Genomic DNA, 21,778 nt, shown 5'->3' with positions numbered 1-21,778 from the left:
TTTCTTCGCGATATCATTGTACGAGTAGTTGCGCGCATGCCCTAGTGCAAATAGCATATTTTTCAATATTGTAAAAGTGCTTTCTTTTCTATTCGATTTTGCAACGAAAAGAGGCACAAATCGGGGATCTCCAAGGAGGTGGTGGTAAACTGCTCGCCGAGTTGCTAACTGCTTGGTATCGCGTTCTAGCAACATCCTAACGTTTAGAGACTTTGTATGCAATGTCTATGAACTATCTTCGTCGGCATTGTGCTATCTACTTTAAATACATTGTTAGACTATTATTTTACCATGACTAAGGCCATACCCACCATCTGTGTCACATATATGGCTCTCCGCTTGTCTCCTCGTCCCTCTCCCTCCTCTTCGTCTTCTCTGAGCTCTGTATCGTTACTCTGTTTGTCGGAATCTCTCAGTAATCAGTCGTAATGACAAACTTTACCATCAAAATCATCTCTGACAATGTCTGTCCCTTTTGCTTTTTGGGCAAAGCACGCCTAGATCGAGCTATTTCTGCGTTCCGCAGTGCCACTCCAAAAGGCGAAACCGACAACTTTACCATCTCCTGGCATGCGTTCTACCTCGATCCTCACGCATCCTTCCAATCGGCACCAGTGCGAGAACACGTAGCACAGAAGTTTGGAAGCTACAGTCGGGTCGACGCAATCCACGAACGGCTGGCGCAGACAGGCGCCGAAGAAGGTCTAAACTTCACATTCAAATCTCTAATCGGCAATACCAGAGATTCTCATCGACTTGTTCAACTAGGCAGATCAAAGGGCAATGAAATGGAGAACAAGGTCGTCAACCAAATCATGAAGATGTTCTTTGAGGAAGGCGGCGACATCACTAGCATTGACGATCTCGTCAAGGCCGCCGAGCGAGGAGGGCTAGATCCAAAGGAGGCAAAGGAATGGCTCCTTAGCGACAATGGGAAAAGCGAAGTGGAGGAAGAGGTGAACGAAGCAACGAGAATGGGTGTCACGGCTGTACCGACATTCATAATTAATGATAAATACCGCGTACAAGGAGCACAAAGCGTGGACGAATTCGTCAAGCAATTCGCTCGCGCCAAAGCTGCAGAAGGCGAAGCAGAATCAAGTTACAGATGGAAAGAGGGCAATACATGTATGTAAGCTCTTCTCAAGAGGTGGCAACATCACCTACGGCTGTACCTTAAGGAGCTTTAAATAGTTTACTCCAATTATTACCCTTTACAGACATTCTCTCATATCGAAGGCTCTTCTCGAAATCTCCAATGAACGGAGCTCCAACTCGGACTGAGCCCGCGGGAAATCTAACCGCCACTGTGGGCTCAGATTTTATCTCCGCATGTGGTGGCCCCGGATTTTTGCGTAGTAATCGCCGAGTTTTTCGGTCGAGGAATCCACTATCCGCTCGAGTCCGCTCGAGTCCGCTCCCGTCCGCTCTCGGGTCGGCCCTGCTAGACAAATAAATCAAGGCAAATAGCCACGGATTGCTTCAAGAAGAGAAGATTCCCTCAAAATGTGGAGGAACTAAGATGTAACAGCGATATGAATTGAGTCATACCGAAGCCAGACTATCGAGATGGTCGGGTGATGAGGAGAAAGAGGTTGTATGAGGTGGCTTGAGAATCCAGGTATAAAAGAAAGGCGATGTCCTTGCGATATGGTATGTTAGACTTCTACCATTGACCAAACGACAAGAGAAGAAGCAGGCATTCATATCATCAACTCACCAAGAATCCGCATCTTCATAGCAACAATGGCTCCTCAAACTTGGCTCATCACTGGTGCCTCGTCCGGCCTTGGCCTGCACCTCGCCATCATTGCCGCAAAGCAGGGCAACAAGGTCATTGCCACAACACGCTCCCTGACTAGAGCCCAGAACATCACAGACAAGAACATCCAAGTCGCTCGTCTTGACCAAAATGAGCCGCTAGACAAGATCAAGGCCGATGTTGATGCCATTGTCAAGGTTCACGGCCCCATCGACATTGTCGTCAACTGCGCAGCTTACGTTCACACCGGCATCCTCGAGGATCTCACACCAGAGGACACATATGCGCAGTTTCAGACCAACGTCTTTGGTGCTCTCAACGTCTACCGCGCCATTCTTCCTCACCTAAGAGAAAAGAGATCTGGAACCCTGGTAACCATCGGATCAATGGCCGCATGGTTCGCTCACCCCGCGGCTAGCATATACAACGCATCCAAGGCTGCTATCCGGTGGCTCAGTTTCGGTCTCGCCAGTGAAGTCAAGCCTCTGGGCATTAAGCATCTGCTTGTAGAGCCTGGCCGCTTCCGAACAGAACTGCTGAAACAGGATGGCAACTTCAGAACATCAAATGGAAGCGACGGCATCGCCGATTACAGAGCGATCAGCGAAGCAGTCAAGGAAGGCATTGCTCGCGAGGCCAACAAGCAACCTGGTGACCCTGTCAAGGGAGCTCAAGTCATTTACGACGTCGTCACTTCCAGCGGCGTAGCCCAGGGCAAGGAACTGCCAGAATTCCTGCCTTTGGGACAGGACGCCATTGAGGAAATCACCAAGTCAGCACAATCGGCAATTGATGTCTGCCAGGCATGGAAGGAGATTGCCAGCTCAACGGATTATTAAGAAGCGCTATGAGATATGATGTCTAGAAAACAATTAGCATGTATATAGTTTAAAATAGAAATGACTATCCAGCGCACCTATAATATACCGTATCCCACACCCCGTCTTGTGAATTTAATGCTGATATACCATGCATGTATATATTGATACTGCTATATAGGTAACAGCGGAAAGCCTCGACACAAGAAGCGAGTTGCAGTCGTACTTAGAGAACAATTGGTAAATATTTTAGAAGGCATTCACCTAACCAAGGTTTTGGATAGCTATTCTTCCTGTTGCTGGTGAAATATATGTATATACTACCATATATACTATATATATATCAGCTGATAAGATATGGATACATGTACCGCATCATTTTGCCGAGCATTGGTAGGTACTGACGTGCAGATGACTTTCATGGTTTGTTCACGATGCGCAAGTGCTGCCAATGTCGCTCCTCCCTGCATCTTCGTTTCATCGAGTTAAGCAGGTGCACAGCCAGCTCATCGTAAGAAAGGGTCACATACTTATAGGCGCTCCATCTTTTCTCTACTTTTCTCTACTTATCTCTCTACTTATCGCTCTCTCTCCGTTTCTCTTTTCTTTCACTTCTTTCTCCCTCTCTCCTCTCCTCTCTTTTGTCTCCCGCCCTCGACAGCAGCTTGCATGACACCAAATCCCACCGCATGCTTCGACATTTACTGCAATGGAGCCATTACCCTTCAACGATGTAGAGAATGTGTGGCCATCACCAGAGCTATCTCTCCCGCCGCTGCCATCGTCTACGCCGTCGTCTCCTCCAGAGCCAGAAGAGGAGCCAATTTCTTGTGAGCATTCATTTCAAATCCGCTGTCATATTGACGCTAATAAATGAGCAGAAGAAACATTATTTAACCATTCAAATATGCGGTCGCTGACATATGGGTATCTGTATGCCCATCTGCCGTATGAGAAGGTGGACTGGGACCTGGAAGGTAGCGCCGTTTGCCGTGTCGAAGGAGCCAGATGCCATGATCACTACTTTAAAGACGCAGAGAAGCTGCGATGGCATCTCAGAACTCCATACCACCGTGTAGGTTCGATAGGCTAGCAAAATGTGCTTCGAAATCTTCATGTATACTGATCTCAAAGCAAGGTCCATAACGCAAGACAAAGGCCTTTCCAATTGATACCACCTCCACCGAGATGCTGCATGCAGATACGCGAAGAGGTTCAAGCACAAACAACACAGAGTGATGATATGGCCATGGCAGAGGCAACAATCGACGAGACTGCACCCTTGTCAGAGATTCCAGACAACCAAGGTTCAATAACTTTGTCATCCACCGACTCTGCTAGTGTCTCTATACAAGAGTGTAGCAGCTCCCAAGAGGCGGATGACAAATACGGCGATGACTCCGACGGCGTGAAAAGTATTATACTCGCTTAGTAGCAATTCCAGATAGTTTGCTTTCCATAGACAAATAAGCCTGTAGGGCGGCGCTGTACAGATCTTGGAGGATGAACAGGCTGCAATACCCGGCGGTTGTCTCTGTGAGCTGACGGCGTGGGATAGCAGCGGGCGCAGTCGTCGAGAGTACGAGTATATTAACATGCAATCTGCATGATGTCGCCCTTTTCAGGGCCTATAGAGTCCCTATTCTGAACCGTGTAATGTGAAAGGGTTCATCTATAGTTCATAATAGACAGAATTCTTCTCAATGTGTATGTCTAAAGCGTCAACTCCACTGCCTACTTCATTCACATCTCCGCCGGCTAGCACCCCAAGTGTTGGCTATAAAGAGCATCTTATGTGACAAATTTAACGAATTCTGGCTGAATAGTAGTAGTAGCAGGTACTAGGAAGAGGGAGAGGTAATAGTAGGCGCCTGGAAGAACCAGACACCCAGGTATTAGTCGCTTGGAAGCTGGATACCTAAGTATGTACAAATTTAGGGTACCGGCTAGGCACTCCCTTTACTAATTCAACTCCAAAACAGCTACTACTGACATGAAAGGCACATCTCCGTTAAATAGATCCATTGTCCTTTTGCGCAAGTTCCAGCACTCTCTTTGCCACCTGAACCCGTAACTTTGCTTCCCGTTCTCGTAACTCCTTTGTGAAACCATCTCCCAGCTCTTCCACACACCCAATCCGTCGAACAACAATCTCCCCTGATTGCATCGGAATCTTCTTAGCCCAGCTGAGAGCCTCCTCCGCATCCTTGGTTTGGACAATCCACCAGCCACAGATATGAGTTTCCGTAGCGACGTTAAAAGGTCCTGGAATGACTTCAGGTAGATTGTCAGTCGAGTAGGTCAATCGATAACTATCAACTGAAGTTGGTCGGAGGCCTTGAGCGTCAAGTAAGATTCCGGCATCGTTCAGTTCTTCGTTGTACTTGCACATTGACTCGAAGATCTCTGGGGGGATTTCTGCAGGTGGGGCTTCAGCCATGACATTGGCTTTCATAAGAAAGATGAATGAAGGCATTGTGAAGTATGAACAGTAAGTCTGTATATGTTGATCTTGAATGCGAAGCTGCTTGTGTCATCGCGACACAACTTGATATCGCCAGAGTATATATGCATTATATCATGCTTGATCATGGGGGCAAAGTTTCGCATCCGCTAGGATACCATACAGGCAGCAACCCCTCATGCCCAGGCAAGTTGCGCGAGAGGCGTTTATTTAGAGCGAGAATGACGACAGGTCGGTGTGTGTAGTTCATTTTAATTCACTGTAAAATAATTCACGTTTCTAAGCATACAGTTAGCCTGAACGTTAAAAATTGCTTAGTTGAGCTGTCAATATTGCAGGAGCTACTCTTCAAGGTCACCACAGTGCGGTTGACACATGGCGTGTTCTATCAAATTGTGAATTTCTCGACGATGTAAACAAACTTTTATTCTCTATTTAAACAGCTATTGCCATGCAGGCAAAAAAATCACGATACTGCCTTCTAGAGAACCACAACTACAAACCTATACCAAACCAACATTTTCTCTACCAACGTGCATTTTCCATGACAAAATCCTTCCTTTTAGCAGCTACATGCGGTATCAAGACGATACTCAAAGGCGAAATCGAAATCAGACGAATCATCGACGATGGTAATCTTCTTAGCGCCTGTGGAAATGTTAGAGCCCCTGTGCTTAAAGTCACGAAGTCATATGTTCTTACCTCTCGGAATCTTGAATGACCCCCAGAATCCATCGTTTGCAATACTTCGTAGAGCGCCGGCGGCTCCAGATCCCACATCAACCATATGAATATTAGATCTCTTGTACTTTTCATCTCCTAGAGTGAGCCGTCCATGTGTAGAGCCAAGCTTCACACCGTCGGCGAAAACAGTGTATTGCTCAGAAGTCGTCTCAGTATCGGCAATGGTAAGAACCAAGTCTTCATCATATTGCCCGATATAAATCTCTCCATCTTGTCCTAGTCGTTTATGTGAGACGCCTCTGGTCCAAGGAACGACTTTTCTTCCCAAACACGGGGTATATGTAGAGCACGATCCGTAGAAGTGAATCATAGCACCAGTTTCAGACTTGTACCAAATGTCATCAGCGGCAGTTCCTAATGACACTCGTCAGTAACACAGTAACTAAGCTTAATTTTGCCAAGCTGAGAATGATGGCTCACCAGCAGGAATAAAAAAGTCAAGACCTGAGTCATGAGGTTGGATCTGCTCGCCGTTGATGTAAAGGGCGAATTGTCCGCCGGCAAGTTTCGTCACCCACATATCGAATGGATATACGTAATTGGGGATAGGCTGGTTTGGGTTCGGTAGAATCATTCTTTCATGACCTGTTGGGGTCAACTTTTTGGGGGCGTTATTATTCTCCAAGGCGAGCCATTTGCAGGGCGAATTATCCTGAGGACAATTCCACCATTCCCTAGAGGGGCTGAAAGGTGATTGGCGCCCCTGGACCAGGAGTGACTCCTTCTTGTCTTGATGAATCTTTTCAAAAAGGTTAATTCCAGTCTCGAGAGAGTTTATTTGATACTTGATGAACGAATCCAGATGTATCTCATCATGGGGGAAACATTCTAAAAAGGCTTGACGGAGAAGAGTCTCTAGTTCGGCAGACCTTAGAGTTTGTGCACAAGTTGGAGATTTGCAAAATCCAGTAGGAAGAGGACCTATAGATGTTGTGAGTTACCGCTGATACTTATTCGACAATTATTTATTTACACTCTGGTTCAGGTGATATGCATTCACCGTTTTTAAGCTCATGGCCCTTTAAGCAACAAACCCATTCACCTGTGTCTTTATCATGGTGAATAGTGCTGATATCCTCACTGGGGCTGCAGATATCTGAAATTTGGACACATTTCCAGACTCCTTTCACCAGCTGGGCAAATTGACCTTTTCCAGTGTTAATGCAGCTGTAGCCTTCTGCAGTGGGCCGACATACCTTTTTGACGGCAGTATTCGTCCTAAATTGAAATATTGTCAGCGCTATGGCATGATCACTGGTAATAGCGACTCACTATTGCTGCGGGTGGCGATGCTTTGGCCGCAATTGCTGTTGGAAATAGGGTAACGACCCCGAGAATAAGTGAAACCTTCATAACTTATGGCTGGACTCAAGCAAATCGAACCAAAGTGCCTGCAACAGAGACTGTCTTGAGTGATAGAACGCCATAAAAGATGGAAAGATAGACATGTACTTGTATATCATATTTATAGGCTCAATGCAAGGGAGGATTTCGCCACCTTTCCATTGAGAGGCCCATGCCAGGCATATCCCAGGCTGGGCAACATCCGGTGACCGGATGAGGCTCAATGCAGCTTTATCTTTGATATGAAACATTTGCAGCCCGAATCCCCATAATAATGGCAATATCACGAATACCAGAAGGCTTTCGTTGAATAGTGGAGTGGTCTCCTCCATGTGTCCAGTTGTTAATGGCCCGTTGCCATACAATATCCAAGGGACGAAATGCACTAGAGCAGCCTTCTCAGCCTGAGCGACCATGCCACCGACTAGAGTCCATGAGTAAGGGTACTCAACTGGGGGCCACAACATTACCGAAGAAGATTTAAGGTGCCACAAATTGCTTGCCACGTCTGGAGGGTCAGCTCGCCGTAGAGCCTCACATGGCCACGATATGTCTGTCCCACTTCATGTGGGGTATCGAACGGCCAGGTCATTTTGCCTCGGAAGAGGTGTAACAATGCTTCAGGCAGCCATGACAATGCATTATAGCAGTCGCGTGATGCAAAAAGAGGATCAAAGGTGTAGCTTCCTTGGATATCTATTAATAGGTTTCCTCCACGAGGAGTGTCCTGCTAATTAATTGGTCAAGGTTATCTCTATAGATCAGCCATAGTCACACAGACGAATGATGCTCGGATCCCTAAACCATTTAATTAATATTCTATTCGGGATATGAATCCTTCTCCGCGACTCATCAGCCCTCGTGATAGGTAAGCAAATTATTTCGGCAGGACCAGCTAGTCTTTGTTAGCTATTCTGGTTTGCTGATTTATCAAATTCATTATATCACAAGTTGTACTCACATCCTGCATTTATGATCGTCTCCGCCAGATGCAATGACACATGGATCGACCGGACTCCACGCGGCATAGTTTGTTCGTTCAGGATAGTGGCCGTGTTCGAGCCCTGCAAGAGTTCCCGAATTTAGATCCCAGATGCTTATATAACCGTCTATTTGTTTTGTGAGCTCCTACTCGCAGTCAGAGAAATTGCCCGATAGTGACTTACTTTCTTCGGCCCTCAAGAGAAATGTATCATTTTCTCCCCCTACAGATCCTTGCAACAGAAAATCAGTGTTGCTTATTCCAGGACGTTGCTGAATGACTTCGCCGCTTGGAAGAAGCCGAATATCGAACCCCCCATCAACGTATCCCATAAGAATAAGGCCGAGGCCATCGCTGATAGAAACCCAAGATGGGCGCTCTGATAGAGAGATTTTGGTTGCTAGCTCCGCAGCCGCAACTTGAAAGATGAGCAGCTCTTTTGTATATGTTATGGCCACAAGCCACTTTCCATCTCTTGACATGGCACTAGATTGGACGCGAAGACCTTGAACTTCGATCCATGGGCGATAATGACCATCAGATATCTCCATAGTCACGATACCAAGTGTGTCACTCAAGGAAGTCAAAATGACATATCTGCCGTCAAGTGACCAATGGCATCCCATTCCGACTTCATGATGCAGAGGTAATATTTTGACCAGCACTCCACTCTAGCATACCTGTTAGCTTTGAGGAAGCCATGAAGAGACTTAGGGTAAACAATCTTGCCTCGGAATCCCATAATCTTGGCTTACCATCAAGGCTGAGGGTCACAATCAACGAGTCGTCCGGACTCCAGGACGCTTTAGTAACGGGCTTTTCGTGGTCCAAGGTGCTTTGTAATTCGTCTTTTTGAAGATCAAAGATCAGAGCCTTATTGGAGGAAAGGCAAAGAGCTAGTCGTGAGCCGTCTTGTGAGAATATGCACGCCCACACTTCCCCATCGGTAGCTATTTCTTTAACGACTGTGAATGGAATCTGGCGCATCTCGGAGGTTTGACGAGAAACTTCTGGTATCATTGATGCAGATGCTAGAACCGCGTGTAACCCCAAATGGGTGCTCCATTCGAAATTTGTTCGGCCATAGAGATCCATATGGTCTAGATCAAAGTTACCCCGGCCAAGTATCATCTTGATGATGGTAGTGTTTTTACCCAATAGGGCACAGGTTAGAAGGTCCCATCCATGACTTTCTTGTACATCTGTCTCAATGCCATCTTGCGCAAACAAATACTTAAAAAAGTCTTTGTCGCCGTGTATCGCTGCCAAGAGCAGTGGTGTCTTCCCGTCACGATCTTTAGCGTTTAATTGAACTTGAGGTTCTGCTTGGAGCATTTTCCATACAGCGATGCGATTTTCTGTATTAGTTCGTGATGATGGTGACCTTTGAGAGCCACTCTCCAGAAGAGAGATCTTGGTCATTTGGTTAACGACAGTCTGTACAACGCCTGACACAGGGGAGAATTGAAGCTGTTTATCGGAATCAACGGTTATTGTAGACTTTTTGACTTGAATGTCCGTTGGCTGGTTAAAGTCCAGAGTTGCTCTCAGTAAAATGTCATATGGAGCATCTAAATTGCAACTAAGGAGCAAATTGATGAGATTACAGTCTGCAAGAGCAACTGCTGAGTAAATTTGAGAATATGTCGACAAGCTGTGAGCCCCCATCTCGATGAAGTGTCGAATAAACTGCGAAACATCCTCTGGAATACGCTGTGAATTTAGGAATGCACGTTCAAGGGCCACCGAAATGGCATACCCGTACTCTTGAACGTAAGTGGCAATGAATGAGGCGAGCAGACTCTCTCCCTTATCGCCCTTGGCGAAAAAGACTTCAGGCTCTTTAGCATGTCCCCATATTGAAAAGCACGCATAGAGAAGAAGAGGGCAATTTCTCGAGCTTTGCTTATCTCTCACTGCAATGTCGAAGGCTCGCATGTAAGAGAAACTGCTTTTTAAAACAAACCAATGACAATCGCTCAATATCAACTTGAAATACGAAGGCTCGACCTGGTTTGATTGCAGGTACTCTTTAACTGAGAAATGAGAGAATGAGACGATGCTGTTGTGCGGCTGCGGATCCTTGTCAGATAGCTGTGTGCTTATGACGAGCCCGGAAAGAATGTTCAAGACCTCCGAGGCCGAGGTAAAGCGGTTTTGATATACGCAGGATACCTCGTACTCGCTAGAAGAAGGCAACAGGTTCGCTTCATCACTTTCTTCCACGTCAAAAACTGCCAGCTCCGCAATCTCGGCGAGATTCAGAGGTCTCGTTGAACATGCGAGCCATCTGAGAACAGCCATGGCCTCGAGTTTGTAGTTGTTCAGATCAATGCGCTGAAGAATGCGGCTATAGGTTTCGCCCAAGTCGCGAGGAAGTCGTTTCAGCGCTCGGTTTACGTCGATTTCTCGCGTTTTGCCCCTCAGTCCCTGTATTTGGAGATCTGCCCAGCGGAAGACGCCGTCCGCATTTTCGACAAGGTGTTCTACTACCCTTTTCTTAAGAGCATGAGACCAAGCTCTAAATGAATCCTCTTCTCTCATCAGGGCTCGTAAATGTTTGCGTATATCCCGGTCAACATCTGTAGCGTGGAGAGCTACCGAACTTGTCGGGATAGATATCTGTGATATTTTTGTCTCAATATCGACCTCTAAGCGGCTTGTGATGAGAATATGAAGCTTTGATTTGACCTTTCCGAGCAAGCTGGCCAAGAAAGTAATAACTTCGCCTCTAACAAACTCTGAGTCGCATTCATCCAACGCATCGATTATAAGAAATGTTTCCTCGGATAGATCGATGACTTCTATTAGTACAGAGTCCAACTCTTCCATCGGAGGGGTCTTGGATGGGAAATGAGTGTCATAAAGACTTCGAAAAGCTCGAGGAATGAAGAACTTGCTCTCGTTATCGGGATGAGGAACAGAAAGCCCCTTTAGAATCTGTACCAAAATGGCACATTTCATATTCCGAAGACTTTGAGAGTCCTTGTTCCGAAACGAAAAGTAATAATATGCAAGCATACTATCATTCATAATCTCGAGATACTCGATAACTTTGGACGTCATAATCGTCTTTCCCGATCCCGCTGCGTCTGCTGTCAGTCATAGCTCTGAAAGGTACATGCACCTATTCATATGGATTCTTACCTTTTCCATGCAACCAAAGTAAAGACCTTTCTTTCATCCATGGGACAATGTGTCTATTCACAAACCAGCTGCCTGTACTAGCACTGGGTTTCCTAGCGCTTCGGGATTCGGTGTAAAAGCGTTGCTGGTCAATGTATGGGAGCCACCCCAGGAGGCGATCTCTCGTCTCTTTAGAAAAGTGATCTGATGTATACACACGTTAATAATAAATAATAAATGGCGGATATGAGGAGGCCTAGCTCGCCTTTTACAATGTCTGAGGAAGAAGAAGAAGAAGTTAGCATTGCGCCCATCTATGGGAGCGAGCTGTATAAGTTGGAGGTCTGACCTTGCTCATTAATTGCACGCCGAAGACGTGCAAATGCATTATCCTGCCCTTCTCCATATATAAGCGGTATATAGACACCAAAGATGCCCAGGAGGGAGTAGGCCTTATCTTCGGGATAAGTTGTCGAACGTTTCTCTGACCATGCCATCCGCTTGTCGATACTAATCTGAGACAGCCGGCGTCCTCGAAGCACATCGATTGGGATTTCAGTAATCTCATAAATTTCTCTCAGCAGTGACGCTTTGCTTCCAAGATGCGCGCATTCAGATGAATAGAATTCCACCGTCGCGGGGGCTAAGAGTTCTTGTAAAGTCCAACCCCGAGTAAACCACCGACTTTTGCGAAAGGAGGGCTCCCAACTCGGTATAGGTGAGGAATCGAGATGGTCAATATCTCCGTGTTTTGTTACATCAGACAGATATACGTAGCACTTGGCAGCGTTTTTGTATAGTCGGAACATAGAGTTGATCTCCCTTTGAAGCTCTGTACTATTCGACTTGTCAATACAACAAGTATCTATCCAGAAGTAGGATAGCCCATCTGAAGCCGCTTGTCTGGCACAAAATTGTATTTTACGGTACCCCGGCTTATCTGAGCCTTTGCCAGCAGTAATGTCGCTAAAGGTGACTTCATCATCATCACCACCCCAGGTATGAGAGAGAATCGCATATGGTGGAGGCTCGTCGATGAGATCTTTGGTGCACACCAGGCGATTGCCGTTGAAGCTGAGAAGTCGCATAATTCATAATCATAGATGCTTGAAGCCTTGGTGTTGGTTGACTTGTTATGTTTTGAGTTGTGCTGAATAAGTATGTCATTAGCTATATGTACGCGCGAAAGAAGAAACATTCGTAAAATTGTCTGCTTGTGCCAAGAGCGTACCAGCTGCAATCAGCAATTAGGCAGACTTGTGGTTCATACATGCGTGGTGACAAATTCAGCCCAATCGGGGCGATTATTAACCCCCGAGCCGCTTCTCCGCTTCGCTTCCAATTTCATCCAAGTTGCTGCTTTATTAGACTTGATGCGAGAATCACTGTATCAATACGTTCAAAATGGCTACAGAAGTAAAACTATCACTCCCAAATGCTCGCCCCTACGGGTTTACTTTTCCTCTTGCTACCACGGCATTTATCGTGATTGATATGCAACGGGATTTTCTAGATCCAGACGGCTTCGGATCCATTGTATGCGGAAACCCCGCCATCTTCTCGTCCGTCCGCAAAATCGTACCAAATGTCCAGAGAGCTTTAGAAGCGGCACGTTCCTTGGGCTTGCATGTCATTTATACTCGCGAAGGCCATCTTCCGAATTTCTCAGATTTACCTGCTGCGAAAAGACTGAGACAAAAAAGTGCGCCAAATGGCAACCAATCGATGGGCATCGGCGATGAGGGGCCAATGGGGAAGCTCTTGGTGAGAGGGGAGAGGGGTCATAATATTATCAACCAGCTAAAGCCGTATCCTGGTGAACCAATTATTGACAAGCCAGGAAAAGGAAGCTTTTGGGGTACCGGATTCCATAGGCTGTTGCTTGCTAGAGGGATTACCCATTTGATACTCACCGGCGTGACGACAGAGTATGTCTAGAGAAAGCAACGCACTTTCGCTTCCAACACGACTAATAGTGATTATAGATGCTGTGTTACGAGCACGTTACGAGAGTGTAACGATAGAGGTTATGAATGTTGTGTCCTCTCTGACTGTACCGAAGGATTCGATCCAGCCCTGGTGGCAGCATCATTAGACACCATCGTCTGTCAGAATGGCCTTTTTGGATACGTTGGCCATAGCAGCGAGCTCATTGCACAGGTATATCAAGCACGTTCTCTTCAGCCGAGTTTTATTACAGATCTTAATGCCACTACGCTTCCCTCTATCAGTGAGCTCAGAAGGCTATACAGAGATGGTCTACTCGATCCAGAAGCCGTCATACGATCAGTGTTCAATCGAATAGCCAAGTACGAGAGCATTGATCCATCGTTGTGGATATCTAAAGAATCTCTAGAGAGTACATTGGTAGCTGTCAAACGATTATCTACGGCTTATGCGGGCAAAGCGCTTTCTCCTCTCTTTGGCATTCCATTCGCCGTGAAGGATAATATCGACGTGACCGGGGTGATCACTACAGTTGCATGCGACAGCTTCGCCTATACTGCGACTTCAACTGCGCCGGCAATTCAGCATTTACTTGATGCCGGTGCAATATATATAGGGAAATTGAACCTCGACCAGCTTGCCACTGGTTTAACAGGGTGCCGCTCACCTTACGGTATTCCTCACAGTTACCATTCTAAGAAACACATCACCGGCGGCTCATCTTCTGGATCAGCTGTTGCCGTCGCTGCTGGACTTGTATCCTTCGCAATTGGTACCGACACCGCCGGAAGCGTTCGGGGTCCAGCAGCATTCAACGGAATCGTCGGCTTCAAACCTACCAAGGGTACCATTTCGGCCAGAGGCGCGGTACCCGCATGCCAGAGCCTTGATACACTCGGTATTCTAGCACCTTCTCTACACGATGCAAGGCAGGTTTGGTATGTAATGGATCAGTACGACCATTTAGATCCATACGCCAAACCACCATCGAGTCTCCCTACTTGGATAGTAGATTATCGAGGATTCAGACAGGGAGGGTTCACCTTTGGCATACCTCCGGAACCCTTTCTAGATTTGTGCTCTGGAAAGTACCAACAGTTATTCAAAATAGCTATTGGCAAGTTACAATCGTGCGGAGGAAGGTTGGTCGATATTGACTACACGCCATTTGTCAAGGCGGGCGGTCTGATCTACGGTGCATCTCTTATTCATGAACGTCTTGCTTCAATCGGACACGACTTCATCACAGAAAATATTGACACATTTCATCCCGTCACGAAAACGATCTTTGAAGGCGTTTTATCATCCGACCTGAAAGCCTGGGAAGTCTTTCAAGATCAAGCCACGCAGATGCAGTGCATCGCAGCGACACGCCGAACATTCAACAAACTAGAAGATGGCATTGACGTTTTAGTTGTGCCTAGCATGCCCTATCATCCTACTATACAGGAGATAATGGATGACCCAATAGCTCTAGGTTCGAAACTTGGGCTGTTCACGTATGCCGCAAATGTTGTTGATCTATGCGGTGTTAGCATTAACGCCGGATGGATAGAGGATGGGGAAGCACGGTTGCCATTTGGTATCACGTTTCTGGGGGACAGCGGATATGATGGGAAAATTCTGGACATTGCAGCTATTTTTGAAAGCTCTATGCAATAGAGTTAAGGGTTCACCTATTATAGTGATATTTTGAAGCAATATAGATACACATGTTCTATTTATGACTCTAAACTATCATTCATCAGTCAATAACTCTGATGCCGACACAAGAGCCGTCCCCACAAGCGTCAGCATCCGGAGCCCACTGCCGATGCGGGGATTTCGGAAGACGGATGGAGGTTTTCTAAAACAATATTTGACGGATAGTTAAATCTAGACTATTTAATTTCATGTATATATATTAGAACTAAAACTCACCAATGTCAATACCAACTATCAAGTGTACAGCTAAATTTATATTTTACATACGTAATTGTTTGTCGTGTAGTCAACAGTCACAGAATCTCAACCATGGGCTCATCAATACCGACCACTCAAAGCGCAGCCGTCATCGAAAATCCGGGGCCAAATGGAATAGTTCGAATTGACAATTCACATCCAGTCGAGGCTCCGGGCAAGCATGAAGTCCTTGTCAAATTGGAGTTCAGCGGTATCTGGTAAGGACTTTAATTATACTCTTCACATGCAATTGGTGTTGCTAACTTCTCTTAGTGGATCAGAGGTTCGGGCGATGCTTGGCTGGGGAAATTACAGGCCCGTCATAGGCCACGAAGGAGTCGGCATAGTTGTCAAAACAGGCGAGAATGTCTCAGAGTCGATACTCGGCCAAAGGGTAGGTGTGAAATGGCTTCACAGCGCATGCGGCCTGTGTTCAGGATGCAAAACCGGATCTACAAATCATTGTGCAAACCCCGTATTTACAGGTCTTCATGTTCAAGGGACTCTGCAGCAATATGTAATTGCCGATTCGCGGTACTTGACGAGGATCCCGGACGGCTTACGTTCAGAGTTGGCCTCTCCCTTGCTGTGTGCAGGGTTGACCATGGCAGGCGGGATAGGAAAACTCGATACGCAAATACCCAGTGATGGATGGGTGGTGGTTCAAGGCTCTGGAGGTGGCCTGGGGCACATAGGAATCCAAATTGCCACCAAGTTGAGAGGATTCAAAGTTATTGCAGTCGATTCAGGAGCATCCAAACGCGAGCTCAGTTTACAATGTGGTGCTCAATTCTTCATCGATTTTGCCACGGAGAATGTCGAAGAGAGAGTGAAAGAAATAACCGGAGAGGGAGCTCATGCATGCCTTATTGTATCGGGATCTGAAGCCGCGTTTGAGCTTGCTCCAAAGCTGGTTCGGAACGCGGGATTGTTAGCCATCATTGGTTTACCCCCGGCCACATTCACTGTCCCCATGACGGCCAGTTTATTCGCAGTAAAAGGTAAGATAACACTCGTTTGTTAATTGTACCGTCGCTAATTGTGTTGCTCTGATAGCGCTCACTGTCACCGGTGTTATGGTAGGGACTGAGCAGCAGATGGTGGAGCTTCTGGAACAAGCTGCTGCAGGCACCATCAATCCCATGGTTCAAGTCGAAGACTTTTCGGAAGTCCCTAAAATTTTCGAGAAGCTCAAAAATAACGAAGTGACAGGACGTATTGTGGTGAGGATTCCTGCGTAAGACGGAAGAGAGTTCCATGCTATTGGCCAACAACTGGATCGCTGTGGCCACTGTGTTGGACCAAAGACCCGGTTCATCCAAGGCAAGATAGAAGACAAATTGTGATTAGATTACGAGGTGTTTTACAGAGTTATAGACACATAAATAGAATAAACTTTGACTTTTTACTTTCCAACATCATCACATCAGCATCTCCACCAAAATTCCACCTTGTCCGCAGATCGCCATTCCATGTCCAGGCCTCTCACGTGATGGCCTCCTTGCTCTGACGTCTGCGGTCGCAAAGGTTCAATTGAACTTTGCACAACCCAAAAACACATACATAACACGCGTTCATATTCAGGAGACATTCAATTGTCTACGTTTTGCAACTGTGGTGAAATATGCCGTCTCCAATCCTGACTGCGACGCTTCAGGCGGCAGCCCTATCAACAGCGTCCAACCTCTGTGCTCAGTTCATTGAGACATACTGGAACGAGGTGAGATTCCTTAGTATAATATGCATCATATCCCCGATATCTCTATTCTACTGTTTCAATGCTTTATACTTATCATATTAACGGCAGACCGCCTTTCATCTGGACCACATCCAACTCTTCCGCTTCATAGTCCTCTCTCTCATCACCGCTCCGCCAAACTACCTTTGGCAGCAGTTTCTCGAAAAGTCCTTCCCAGCATACCCTCCCATACAAAAATTACGAGATGGAGGTAAGGATATTGAACTCAAAGCGATGGAAGAAGCAGCAGCTGGGGCTTCCATTGGCGGGGGATCTCAATCACAGTCTGAAGCAGCGACTCATCCCAAGTTCAGCATCCGAAACACTCTGACCAAATGGTTCATTGATTGCATCACTGCTGGGGCAATCATGAATACTGTTGCGTTCTTGGTCATCATGGGGGTATTAAAGGGTCAACCAATGGCTCAGATATCTTCTAATATTAAAGCCGTGGGTTCTCAGCGTTAACCTTCCACTTGGAGAGATGATGGTAACTAATCTTGTGGAGCAGGAAACAATACCTATAATTATAGCAGGATACAAGATTTGGCCAATCGCATCGATTGTCAGTTTCAGCTTCGTCCCTGTTCACCGTCGCATCGTGTTTCTGAGTTTCATTGGTCTTCTGTGGGGCATTTACTTGAGTCTGGTCGCAGCAAGGGTTTAGTTTAGTCTCTGTTTCACTCAAAAGCTTTTGTGGCATTACATTGCGTCTTCAGAATAGATTTCACGGAGGACATTGGCAGCGTGGGTTTTGTATAAACAATCACTCCATAGATAGAGTATTCACATTTATGTATATGCCTTCACAAGGCGTATAAAGCTATGTACACCGAAAAGAAGCCGTTTCTGCAAAGCAGACGGCTTATTCACATTATCATCCACCATGATTCGCTTAGCACTTCTGGGGCCTCCAGTTGGGGATGATGTATCCGCCGTTGGGGTCGTTGATGTCGAAGGTGTCCTCGCCCCTCCAGGCGTGGAGGAACCAGCCAACGTTGTTGGACTTGAAGTAGGCGCAGTTGTTGTCAAAGGTCTTCCAGTAGTTGGTGTACTGAGTGCGGCCCAGATCAGTGTGTCCGGGGTAGTGCTGGGTAGGACCCCAAGCCCACTGAGTCTCGGTGACCCAGACGGGCAGGCCAACGTTGGTCTTGACCCAGTTGATCTGAGACTGGATGTAGCTCCAAGCCTGGGACTCGGCCTGGTTGAAGTGGTAGAAGGGCATGGGGTGGATGTGAGCAACATCAGAGTTGGCCTTGACACCGGCACCGATGGAGCCGAGTCCCTGGCCGTTGTTGCCGCTCATGGTACCGGGTCTGTCCCAATCCTCGCTGATACCGACCAAAATTCCCTTCTGGTTGAGAGTGGCGCGGAACTTGCCAAGGTCGTTGACAAAGTTGCCCTGGTCCATACCGTCACCAACGGGCTCAGAGCCGAACTCAGCCCAGTGGACGACATAAGGGGCAATGGCCGAGACCGAGGGGTCGTTGATGGCGTTGTAGATGGCCTGCTGGGACTGCTGCCAGACGTTCTGGATATGAATGTTAGAATATTGTTGCTATTGACATGGAGAATGTATACTTACGCCACCACCAAAGTTGGTCCAGACCTGGACAATCAGGCCCATGTTGTTGGTATAAGCGGCCTTGATAGCGTTGATGAAGACGCTAGACTGAGTGCACGTAGGGTAGTACATGCGCACAATGCTGGCACCGAAATCCTTCTTCATCTGGGCAAAGTCCTTGTTCATCTGGGCATAGCTGTTGGAGGAGTCTCCGCAGTTGCTGTCCTCCAGAGGGTAAGAGAAACCCAGGAAGCCATAGTAGTCCTGCTGAGGGCACCACCACTGGCTGAGGGGAGTGCTGGGAGCAACAAAGTTACCAGGCAGAGTGGCATTGCCAACAGGGAAACAGCTGCCTCCAGTTGGAGGAGGAGGAGGAGGAGGAGGAGGAGGAGGAGGAGGAGCAGTGCTTCCACCGCAAATGCCGCTGATGCAAGGGAAGGGATCAGAGCAGTCGTCGTCGGTGCTGCAAGTAGCACCCTGGCAGTGGCCCTCCCATGAGCACGTAGCGGGAAAGGGAGAGGCAAGAGCGGGAACAGCCGCCAGAGCGGCGACCAAGAGCGAGGAGATCATGGCTGAGGATCTGTCTCTTTGAGAGTTGATGATAGAGAGATGGTATCGGCCGAGAAGAAAGTAGATGCCAAGCCGGGCTATTAATACTTGTTGAGATCTCCCTGAGGCTGATTATACGGAGTACCAACAAGCTCAAAGCAGCTCCTGATCCGCCTTGTTCGGAAAAGCCATTGCCCAGCGCGAGGCCCTTCCAGCATTCAGGGGGCATTTCCGGCTCCTCGCTGTTCATGCTCATCACTAACAGGATACAGCCTCTCCCATGAAGAGTAAGGAGTAGCTCCTCTAAGAGGTCCAAAAAGAGCAGCTGAAGTCGCCATGGTCATGGCCTCCCCACAAAAGCTACGAGCAAGCCGGCTCATCCCCTGTTCTCGAACGCCTGACAGATGATCTAATGGACGGACAAATATAGACCGCCAAAACCCGAACAACGAGGCCATTCGCTGTTTTGCACAGCTGGGCAGGAAAAGGCCCGACTGAAGCTGTCGAACTGCCTCCGCCGGCAATTACGGCAGTGTAGCGGCATGACAAACATCAAATCGGCAAACGTTCCATCGAGCTTATTCGCCATGGCTGTTGCCCTATCCGGTTGTAGCAAGTGAAATGAACGGGGTAGCATGTTTAAAACCCAGCTTCCCAGATGAGAATCGAGGAAGCTGTTAAGCTCAGCCTAGCAGGGGGGTCTGACGCACTAACCTTGGACAGACCCAGCCGTGAATCGCGCTTCTGTCATGGTCTTCGTATTTTTCTCTCGACTCCTCTACAAATTGAGTTGGTCATGCGTTTCTCAACTCCCAATATGGGCTGCGGAGACAAGAGTTCGGCCGGTCCGCACAATACGGGGACTTGTGTCAATTGTGACTGTTAAGTATTAACAACCACAACAAACAGCTTTTGGTGGAGAACAAGAGTTAGAAAGGTGAGAAAGTGCTTATACACTTATACACATGCTTAACCCACGGGTTCTCAGCTCTTACCAGGTCAAGCTTATCCTCGGCAACACTCCCCAGTCGCCGATCTAGCCTTTGGTGAGCTTGGCACGAGGCCTGTCTAGCCCATGATTCTGCGCGTGGACGGAGCAAAAAGGGTGCTAGGATCTAAGTTTAAGGTTACTCCGCGTTCTGCTAACACAGAATTAAGGAATACGAGTGTAACCTTAGCATGTTGCATGTTTAGCACAGCTTCCTCCCCCGGCCGCTTACTCAGGTCCCTCAACTGAAAGGGGAAACAAAACAATTCGACAATCATGCCCTATGTAGAAGCTGCTTCTAGAAGTAACTCAATCAAGTGCCACATTGACGTAAATTACTTCTTTACTGGTTCTAGGCTAACGAAACACACCGCAGCTGCTGCGACCAAGTATCTGTTTCAAAGCTCCACCTTGTCCATAAGCATCTCATAACAGAGGACCCCAGAACGCTCAGTAAACGAGCACGAGCTGGCTTACTACTCAATACCACACGACCGTGAAGGGATAAAATACGGCAGGGGATTGGACTCAACGCGGTAGTGACATCATGTAAGTTGTGCAACATTCGGCTAAGGCTGAAGAAATTACCATTCCTTTACCAGTGGTGGTATGACCCTGAAGAGAAGGAGCCAGATTGGAATTCCACTGTTACCACCGAGATACTGTAGCGCTTATGAGTTAGCTCATTCTGCCCCCTTTGCCTAGACTGCTAGCTGATAAAAGTGGCGCGGAAGCAATAATATCCACCACCCGAAAAGCAATGCAAAGCCACGGCTAACAGACGGGAGGATTCAATTGCCTGCAAGTATTGACATGGACTAGATGAAGTATTTCTGCGGAGAGGTAGCTTACATCGCTCAAGCCGAAGCACTTATGAGCTTCTTCCCGAAAAAAACACATTATATAAAAGTGATATTATAACCGTGGCAGGCAAAGCCTTCAAATAAGGATATGCAGCATGAACCCTGTAAACTGCAGAGCAGATTCCTTTTACAATTCTACCATCTGCTTGAGGCCAAGTGATTGTGGATAATTCGTACTCGTATATTCGTCAAAAGGATTGCTGACTACATGCCTTATTGTCAGCATTCACTTCTACTCTACCACTATCCTATTGGGGAACAAGTTTCAAAGTTTCTCGGTTGTAATTTACCATCAGCTTCTTCGTGTTTTATTCTCCCCTTTTCATCTGGCTATGTACGAGTATGGAGATGGCGAAGCAGATTCAAAGGTTCCACTAATGCAAAGCGCCAACTAAATCGCAGCGTACAACATGCGATTAAGCAACTGATACCATGAGCATACGAGATATTCTGACATACACTACACTACCGATTAACTTGTGATAAGATCTGCGTCTCTTCATAGATACATATTGAGAATTCATCAGAGGCTACAATAAACAGACTTACCTCGCGATTATTCCCAGATTAATAATAATAATAATACCAAACTGAACCGTTATCGTTTAACGCGCATCGGTTGCCGCATTGGTAGCAACATTGATGTCAGCATCTCTAGCGCTATCCCCTTTAAACTCAGCTGCCATTAAGGGTAATTGCAGGGTCCAGACTCCTATGACTTCTTGTAAGTCGGGAGATCGCTTGATTTACTCTGTAGCAACTGCGGTTCTATTGTTCCAAGAAAATGTCTGTCGGGGTCGTGTTGATTTGGCATGTGAAACTCGTGTGAGTTCTCTACAAGAAGCAACGAGCGGCTCCTCCATATTTGCTGCCTCTTAACTTGTCATTTAAGCAGCGCACCATGCCGAAAAACGAAGAACCTGAACTATTTAGGGTACTCAAGGAAAT

General features: G+C 47.0%; 9 protein-coding genes across 9 annotated transcripts; 5 read left to right on the top strand and 4 right to left on the bottom strand.

The window, feature by feature from the left end:
- Positions 1-428: 428 nt before the first annotated feature.
- On the top strand, positions 429-1,136 carry T069G_06421 (DSBA-like thioredoxin domain-containing protein; the record flags this gene model as incomplete). Its single annotated transcript, XM_056173631.1, has 1 exon — positions 429-1,136. One exon carries the CDS (start codon positions 429-431, stop codon positions 1,134-1,136), a length of 708 nt encoding a protein of 235 aa, XP_056027210.1.
- Positions 1,137-1,746: 610 nt separating this feature from the next.
- T069G_06420 (short chain dehydrogenase domain-containing protein) lies at positions 1,747-2,601 on the top strand (the record flags this gene model as incomplete). The annotated part of the gene is made up of 1 exon (XM_056173630.1): positions 1,747-2,601. One exon carries the CDS (start codon positions 1,747-1,749, stop codon positions 2,599-2,601), a length of 855 nt encoding a protein of 284 aa, XP_056027209.1.
- A 1,990-nt stretch (positions 2,602-4,591) lies between these two features.
- On the bottom strand, positions 4,592-5,056 carry T069G_06419 (YCII-related domain-containing protein; the record flags this gene model as incomplete). Its single annotated transcript, XM_056173629.1, has 1 exon — positions 4,592-5,056. One exon carries the CDS (start codon positions 5,054-5,056, stop codon positions 4,592-4,594), a length of 465 nt encoding a protein of 154 aa, XP_056027208.1.
- A 550-nt stretch (positions 5,057-5,606) lies between these two features.
- On the bottom strand, positions 5,607-6,308 carry T069G_06418 (uncharacterized protein; the record flags this gene model as incomplete). Its single annotated transcript, XM_056173628.1, has 3 exons — positions 5,607-5,692; positions 5,747-6,142; positions 6,209-6,308. 3 exons carry the CDS (start codon positions 6,306-6,308, stop codon positions 5,607-5,609), a joined length of 582 nt encoding a protein of 193 aa, XP_056027207.1.
- Positions 6,309-8,089: 1,781 nt separating this feature from the next.
- Positions 8,090-12,328, bottom strand: T069G_06417 (heterokaryon incompatibility protein (HET) domain-containing protein; the record flags this gene model as incomplete). Its single annotated transcript, XM_056173627.1, has 6 exons — positions 8,090-8,241; positions 8,299-8,785; positions 8,844-11,209; positions 11,262-11,444; positions 11,590-12,129; positions 12,193-12,328. The coding sequence occupies 6 exons, from the start codon at positions 12,326-12,328 to the stop codon at positions 8,090-8,092; spliced, it is 3,864 nt and encodes a 1,287-aa protein (XP_056027206.1).
- A 316-nt stretch (positions 12,329-12,644) lies between these two features.
- On the top strand, positions 12,645-14,849 carry T069G_06416 (amidase domain-containing protein; the record flags this gene model as incomplete). Its single annotated transcript, XM_056173626.1, has 2 exons — positions 12,645-13,168; positions 13,226-14,849. 2 exons carry the CDS (start codon positions 12,645-12,647, stop codon positions 14,847-14,849), a joined length of 2,148 nt encoding a protein of 715 aa, XP_056027205.1.
- A 351-nt stretch (positions 14,850-15,200) lies between these two features.
- Positions 15,201-16,369, top strand: T069G_06415 (zinc-binding dehydrogenase domain-containing protein; the record flags this gene model as incomplete). Its single annotated transcript, XM_056173625.1, has 4 exons — positions 15,201-15,346; positions 15,402-15,553; positions 15,629-16,129; positions 16,185-16,369. 4 exons carry the CDS (start codon positions 15,201-15,203, stop codon positions 16,367-16,369), a joined length of 984 nt encoding a protein of 327 aa, XP_056027204.1.
- Positions 16,370-16,752: 383 nt separating this feature from the next.
- T069G_06414 (mpv17 / PMP22 family domain-containing protein) lies at positions 16,753-17,533 on the top strand (the record flags this gene model as incomplete). The annotated part of the gene is made up of 3 exons (XM_056173624.1): positions 16,753-16,848; positions 16,936-17,316; positions 17,378-17,533. 3 exons carry the CDS (start codon positions 16,753-16,755, stop codon positions 17,531-17,533), a joined length of 633 nt encoding a protein of 210 aa, XP_056027203.1.
- Positions 17,534-17,761: 228 nt separating this feature from the next.
- T069G_06413 (uncharacterized protein) lies at positions 17,762-19,000 on the bottom strand (the record flags this gene model as incomplete). Its single annotated transcript, XM_056173623.1, has 2 exons — positions 17,762-18,397; positions 18,452-19,000. The coding sequence occupies 2 exons, from the start codon at positions 18,998-19,000 to the stop codon at positions 17,762-17,764; spliced, it is 1,185 nt and encodes a 394-aa protein (XP_056027202.1).
- Positions 19,001-21,778: the final 2,778 nt, after the last annotated feature.

Source organism: Trichoderma breve, chromosome 4, assembly GCF_028502605.1.
Source record: "Trichoderma breve strain T069 chromosome 4, whole genome shotgun sequence".
Taxonomy (NCBI): Eukaryota; Fungi; Ascomycota; class Sordariomycetes; order Hypocreales; family Hypocreaceae; genus Trichoderma; species Trichoderma breve.
The sequence above is the reverse complement of the archived record's forward strand: the minus strand, read 5'-3'. Positions and strand labels throughout refer to the sequence as shown.